The sequence below is a fragment of the Anopheles aquasalis genome, chromosome 2 (assembly GCF_943734665.1).
Source record: "Anopheles aquasalis chromosome 2, idAnoAquaMG_Q_19, whole genome shotgun sequence".
Taxonomy (NCBI): Eukaryota; Metazoa; Arthropoda; class Insecta; order Diptera; family Culicidae; genus Anopheles; species Anopheles aquasalis.
Window position 1 is genome coordinate 13,270,001 of NC_064877.1, and position 7,500 is coordinate 13,277,500.

A 7,500-nucleotide genomic window follows, 5' to 3' on the forward strand; every position below is an offset into this window, starting at 1 on the left:
TTGAGCGCGTGTTTCATGGATGTAGATCAAAATCTCGTATGCCACCGCACGAACCTCAGGAGGACTGGCAAGTGGCTCGGTGATAATTCTTCCAACCGGATCGATCAGTTGCACCAACTCCTCTAGCTCAGTGATCAACGGTAAGGCACGGTTCAGCAGATGTAGCATTGGAAGTTGCAGCTCAGCTTCACGCAGCAACGATGGAAGACCCATCGAGGCCAGCTCACGGTACAGATCGGAACCAAACTGCTCCAAGCGTCCACCTAGCAGCAGCTCCAGACAAATGCGCTTCTCGGGTACAGACGCCATCGGGAGGCGGAAGCTTACGATCGACTGAAAAGGATCGACGATAGATGGAAAAGCCTTACTGGCTTCTGAAAGAATTTCTAAAAACTTACGCCCCTGAGAGCGTTGTATGGTGGAGAGTAGTTCAATACATTCGCCACGGTAGAAGCTGATCAAGTCAGACGGCTCTTCAACATCGTCCTCCGGAACACCGTCGGGAAAAAGCCGAGCCATCGATAATCCCAGCAGTTGCGCCGCTGGACGATAGATGGTACTGTTGGCGGCACTCAGTGACTGCATCACCGATCGTACATATATCAACTGGCTGCTTTCGGTCCATGGTGTTAGCCTGCCTGCTCCATTCAGAAGTACGATCGTACCAAGCTGTAGTCCAGTAATTAATTCGAACGACACTCGATCATCCTGCTGCGACGAGGCCTGCGCCAAATTCTTCGTTATCATACCATACAGCAGCTCCGTTGGGATGATAAGCACATCGTGCCACTGGCGGATTACAGCTCGGGTTAATTCCAAATTCAATCGAAACACTTCACGCTGGGCACGGTGTTGACAGCAGTTCTTCATGATGAAGCGCAGCAAGGTGCTGGCCAGATGAGTCATTTCCGCCGAAGAAGAAACCGACGACGAAGCACCTTCCACTCGTGCTCCCTCAGCACCGCTCCACTCGAGCACGAGAGCGATCAGATCCGTCACGAGTGAATTCAATCCCCGGTGGAACACCCGCTCATCCACTATCAGCTGCATGATCGGAGCGATTAGAAGCGATGCATGTGGCTTCAACTCGGTGCGACAATTGTCGATCAGCTTGGCTATCAAGAGCCGCACGTTTGGTGGTTGATCGGGATCGTTCAGGGAATCGGCGATAAAGTTTACGAGTAGTTCGATGCTGATTTTTGCTCGCGTCATATGCTGCAGACATCCACATACCGTGGCCATCACTTCGTGCTCGTTAATCCGGGTTCGCTCAAGTGGAACAGCCGACTGGGAACCCTTCTGTCGGAGTACCAGTTCGGCTGCATCGCGCTGTGCTAGCTCACGGGCCGATAGCACGACCGAGTGGTTCAGATCGTAGCGTGACACTTCCTGGCTGAGGGATGATTCTGTCACCACCGATAGATCGGTCCCGGGATCAAGCCGAACGGATCGTGAATCCATTTCCCGGCGAATCGCAATGCGTTTCTGGATGATACCGGGCACTTCCTCCAGCTCCTGGCTCGCCTCTAGGTATAGTGTTTCATCACGGCAGTCCACCAGATTGCGCCAAAGGTATTCCCGCTTCTCTCGGTTCTCGCGGAACAGCAAGATGGAGTACATCCGGGGGTCATCGTTGGTGTTGGAAATCAGTGCCACCAGTGCACGATAGGCGGCACACTGGTACAGTCGAAAGCGTTCTGCCACCGTTCGGTCATCCCCAGCCCGAAAGGGCAATCGGCGAGCGGTATGAGCCCGTTTGCTAAAGTCCCCTATCAATCGGTTACCGCGAACCTTTGGCACGCTTCCATCGAGCGGCATGTACAGCTCCCGTGAAACAGCACAATCCTCGGCCAGGAGCATGTAACGTGGTAACAGGGCTGCATACTGTTCAATCAGGTAAAAGCCACCGGTTCGGTCGACGAGGGCATGCTCCAGCTCCCAGCCGCTACGACCAACCAGCTCTACCTCCACCAGCATTGCAATCGCACGAATGTTTCGGCGATAGAATTCGACAATCGTATCGTAGCTACAGCACCACAAGCCGGTACGTAGATAGCGATGCAATATGGTAACCCGAACAGCCGGTGCATAAGAATTATCTACATACAGCGCCCACAGATCCTGCAGTCGGGCATACTGCACCTCATAGCACTGGTCCTTGAAGAATCTTTCGATCGCGCTGCGAATCTGACGTTCGGCAATGTGCCCCCTACCGTCCGGGGCCGTCATCTGCACGATCGACTTCAGTAGGAGCGGTGATCGCGATACGACGAGCGCATCTAGCAGACGCTCCAAACAGTTCACGAATCCAAGTCGCTGCGGACTATCGGGAGGGAATTCCGTCGAACGTAGAGGAAAGTTGGTGTCCTGTAGCTTCTCGAGGGCAACCTTTATCGGTTTGTGTTGCTCCTCGTCGTACTCCTCCGGACCGAGTATGGTCGGCAGTAGCACGATCGCTTTCGTCTTCAATGCAATCTGCCTGGACTGATCCGCTATCAGACTGATGAGCCACTGTACGTAGCTGGAGCCTGCTTTCGTCCGTATTTCCCACAGTGCAAACGGACAGATCATTGCCACGTTGGCGAGCAGTGCGATCAATTGTTGGTCGGCGGCACCAAACCGGTTCTGCTGGGACCGGGAATACTCCAGGAGCGGGTTCCATCCTTGCACGAGAAGCGTTTCAGTCAGCAGACGTAACAGATCCTTATCCGTCGAGTGCTTCCGGTATGTGTACTCCATCAACTCGCAAAGCAGCTGCACGATGGAAGAGAAACTATCCTTGCCCAATGAACTCAACACCCGTGGGAGGCTTGTGACCGGGTTCGCCAACATCATCTCAAAGATGGCTGCTCCAAAGCATGATGCAAAGTGTTGTCCGTGAAGAATCGCTGGACGCAGCAAGGTATCGCTGAGACAGTATACGATCGTTTGTTGCAGTAGCTCTGAATCACCGCCGATGGACAGTCCATACACGGCCTGCAGTAGGATGGTTCCGAATCGTGCTGCCGATGGGGTCAATATTAGCTGCATTCCATCACGCCCAACAACTTCGAAGCAATCGTTTAACAACTTTCTAGCGATGGTTTGAAATTTATCACGATCAAGGGGATCTTCCAAAATCCGATTCTGGTGATGCTTGGCGAGGAAAAGCAATCCTTTGGCACTTTTCTGGTCGAGCTCATTGACCGTTTGCTGTACGAGAAGCGTCGCGATACGTTTTCCCACCTCTTCAAACACCCTGATCATTCGTTGCGTAAGGGCCGACGTAAAGTGAAGTCTGATCTGTTGTGAATCATGTTGGGAAAGACCTTCTATCAGTGTGTTAAGGTGGTTCCAGAGGCAATCCGTCAGGCCGACCGATTGCTCCGGACTGACCGGAACACTGCAGTCCAAACCAAACTGCTGCGATTCAAAGACAAGCGTCAGCAGAAACTCGTTGGTCGATTCATCCTCCCACAGCTCGATAGCGGAAAATTCGACATTCAGATCCTGCACGTTCAGCAGCACAACGAGCAATTGTACGATCTGCGCTACTAGGCCGGCCCGCAGTGCATCGAAGCGTACGATCTTATCGGCGTTCATGCGCAGTTCAAAACTATTCGACAGCGTCTCCACATTGCCTTGAGGATCGATTAGCAATATTAGTCCGTGTAATGAGAGCATTACCACTGACTGCAAACAGTAACGTATGACTGGCTGAAGCCTTGCCAGTACTAATCTATCCGCCGCCTCGGGTGCAAGAAGCTTCTCTTTCAGCAACCATGAAGACATATCGATGGTGGCATGTAAGTATTCCATCCATAGATAAACGTTGGCCACGAGTGGTACAGCTCCTTCGTTCCGTAGACTATCCAACGTTGGTGCGTGGGCGATACCTTTACTGACATCATCGTGCAGGCAGATTGATTCCAGTTCGCTGGTCGGTATGTGTTGCCGCAAGAAATCTGCTGCACAGGCGACACCTTGAACGATGGATGCAAGACGCACAAACAGTTTCATACACTCACGGCGGTAGCGATGCTGTCGGTGGGCGCACTGACGGAACAGCCACCGTACAACGTCCTTTAACCGACCGCCACCGATCGCCGGTGGAATGATCTGCCGGTACTCCGGATGTATTGACTCGCAGGAAGGAGCAACATCGTACAGAGTACGCCTCGTGCTCAGCACTTTTCCCAAATGGGCCAGTGCCAAAGAGAACTGCTCCAATGCATCACCATCTCCCGAGACACTCAGCTGCCCTACGCCGGCGAGCCCGGCTAGATCCTCCGTTAGCACGAAACCGGCCGCAAATGCTGCCAGTAGATCAACCAGGTACCGCACCAGATGATAGTCCTCCTGGAGCAGCAATCGGAACAGATTGTTGAACGCTAACGCTGCACCGTACCGCCGGGCAGCGTTTGACTCCATGGCGTACGTTCTCAGCCCTTCCAGTAGCGTACACTTAATCCGTCGGCGATCTTCAAACGATGCTGTACCGCCACTTTGTCTGTTAGCCCACTGCAGGAACTCGCGCAGTGCACGTACGGCAAGATCTCGCACCGCGCTCTGTTGCCGGTGAGCGGTAGCATTCAGCAGGCATTCCAGTAGGGCCGAGGTACCCTTTTGATTCATCTTGGACGGTTGAGTGAGATAGTGGACGATCTGGAATAGCAGCGGTTCAAACATTTGGCAGACCGCCACATCCGTATCGCAGCTTAACTGCAACAAATAATCACATAGCTCGCCCCTACAAAGAGAAGAAATAAGGTAGGGCAATAAATCACTAACGAAATACATTAATTCTGGACCGTTGCCACACCGCATAACGGACCAATTACAGTTGCTCAATCTACAATAGCTATTTCCCAATTCCAACTAAGAAGGGTCCATTAAGTACGCTTCCCAATGTGTCTTTGACTTCAGTAGCAAACTTTCTAATAACCTGTAACCTTTAAAAAGCATTGAAGTACTCCCAGAACAGAACCTCTTCAGACGTTAGTTTCGTGAAAAGGACTGTCCAACGATGGGCAACTCAATTCTCAAGCGAATCGGTGTGACCCTCGTGCTTTGTTTAACATCATCACTAGCCATGTTAACGCAAAATCTGGCCGCCGAAAAAAACAATTCATTATGTATCACCAACGAGCTAAACTGGAGAAGCTATGGAAATTTTCAAATTGAGGCAAAGATTTTACGGCTATTCCCAACAAAGTCGGGCCACTGTCCGCTCGGTTGCTTTCCCGGTATGCAGTTCAAGGCTAGGTGCATCACCGTTATTGTAACTCTAAAGGATGGGCTCCTGAATGTGACCATGTTTTGTGAACAAGTCCGATCGGAACCGGCAATGCGTGTTACACCAAAACTACCGCCCGTAGTGGGGCTCAATTACGGAGAGAAGCCTTCGAAGGAAAAAATCTTCGCCCTCGATGCATGTATGCAGGGTGGGTTGTATGGTATTGAGCACAGCTGGATGCAACTGCAGGAGTTGCAAGAATTTGATCCGAATTATATCGTGGGCCTTCACTTCACCAGAGAGGCAGAATATTACATAGCAAATTACTTTTCCTACCATGATATGCAGTGCAACTGTAGCTATTACAGTGAGGTGCTGTACCGCGTGTTTGGAGAGAATCCGAGAATCGGCTCGATTTTTCATGAGTTGGTATATCTATTGGTGGGTTGTGTCATTTTCGTGCTCATACTGAGTCACGTGGTTGTGGTGCAGATTAGAAAGATAACTGCACGAAGGGCCCGTATGTGGAAGCGCTCAGAAAAGACGGCAAAAATACTTGAAGCGATTGAACGAGAGAAGGCTGCAGGAGAATCGAGAACAGAGGGACATTAAACGCTAGAGAAATAGTGCTGCATTAAGGCTGCTCTACCCTATATCATTAATCTATCTACAAACACCTTCCACTTACCACAATCCAGTAAGCTCATCCTGATAGTGAATACCCAGCAGATAGAGAATGAGCGTATGAAGTATCTCACACGCTGCCAGCTTCGTCGCACGATCACTCGATCCTAGTGCCAGCTGCGCCACTCTGCCAATGATGCTATCCAGTTTGATGCACGGACGGATTCCACTCGCGCACAGTAACCGTAGTTCGATGGATCGTTCACTTTGGGCATTCCAGCGAACCAGAGAACCGCTAGCCGTGCCCTGCGTGCTGAGTTCCACCTCGAATCTTCCTATCGGCCCACTGGGCTCTTCCTCGCGTTCCCTCTCTGCCACCAGCCAGCAACACTCGTTCGGTTGCAAGTCGGCCAGAAAATTAACGATCCTCAGCTGAAACGTTACCAACTCCGACAGATCGGCGATCTGCTCCGTACGGTGCTGCTGCTTGATGCGCTCGATCTTTTCGGAGGAAATGTTTGCCGTACGATCACGATGAAATCGCACCAAACGTCGGCTAGCCAGAGGAGGTAGCGTTGATTCACGGGCCAGTAGATACGGTTCGAGTAGTGGCAGCACCTGGCGGAGCAGTTGCTCTCGTTGGGCCGCGTGGATCGGCGGATCACGGAAGAGTACCAATCGTTGCAAGCATCCTAGTGCGGCTCGTGCGATCGACAGCAGCGTCCTGCCCAGCCGGAAAGCCACCTCGAACACAGCTACCATGAGCGTTTGCTGATGTTGTTCATCGTCGACGAATTCAACCAACATACGGGCCGGAACGTTTAGCACGAAGCGTAAGCAAGCGAGCTGCAGCTCGCCACTGGCATGCAGAGCCCTCACTATTGTCCGCTCCACGTACGCCACCAACAACAGAGCGGTGGCTTTAGCATCGAAATCGTTCACGCGACGAAAGTAACCGCTACGTTCCGCTATAGCGACACCAAGTTCGATCAACTTCACGAATCCGCTCACGAGTGGGTGGTCCACCGATTGTTTTACGCACATTTCGAAGTAACGACGGACCCATTCGAGGAAAGATTCATCCAAATGCTGTGATCCTTGCAGCACATCCCGATACAGCTCGATCAGATTGAGGAAGATGTGAAAGTCTTTCGGTTTGACTGGTTCGAGATTAAGGTTTGGATCACAGAAATACATTTCTTTTTGAAGTTCACTCTCAGTACCCAACACGCGCTTTTTGGTGGACAGATCCAGTTTCTCGATGACGACGAAGAGGGTGCGCATGAAGGAGCGAAAGATCGATCGGACGAGCTGTTCATTTGGGGCGCCATTTTTACCCAACAATCCCTTCCAGAGCGGTAGATAGTTCTTGTAGGTCACCGTCTCGCGTTTCCAATCAAATTCCTGTGCCGTATCCGATCGGCCATTCGGTGGATCGTATGGCAGTTTATGCGAACAGCTCCAAATGATTCCCTGGAGCAGCACATTGTCGAGCAGCAGATCCAACGCACCGCCACCTAGTTTGTGAATGTTTGCTAGCGTACAAGCTAGTGATCGTACGATCAGCTGGTGATACACCGTTCCCAGGTGGTAAAAGTCGCGGATCAGCGCCACGATCATCGTTTGCAACGATACGAGCTGTACCGAGGACAGTTCCTCAA

General features: G+C 51.6%; 1 protein-coding gene across 1 annotated transcript in view; it reads right to left on the minus strand.

The window, feature by feature from the left end:
* The window catches only part of LOC126571243 (DNA-dependent protein kinase catalytic subunit-like), a 13,928-nt gene that overhangs the window by 5,048 nt on the left and 1,380 nt on the right, over positions 1-7,500 (minus strand). Inside the window, exons 2-3 of the mRNA XM_050229595.1 lie at positions 5,904-7,500; positions 1-4,729 (exon numbers count right to left, since the gene is read on the minus strand). The exon at positions 1-4,729 is cut by the window's left edge and continues 5,048 nt beyond it; the exon at positions 5,904-7,500 is cut by the window's right edge and continues 1,143 nt beyond it. Coding sequence (XP_050085552.1) covers positions 1-4,729; positions 5,904-7,500 — 6,326 coding nt within the window. The remainder of the gene's footprint in view (positions 4,730-5,903) is intronic.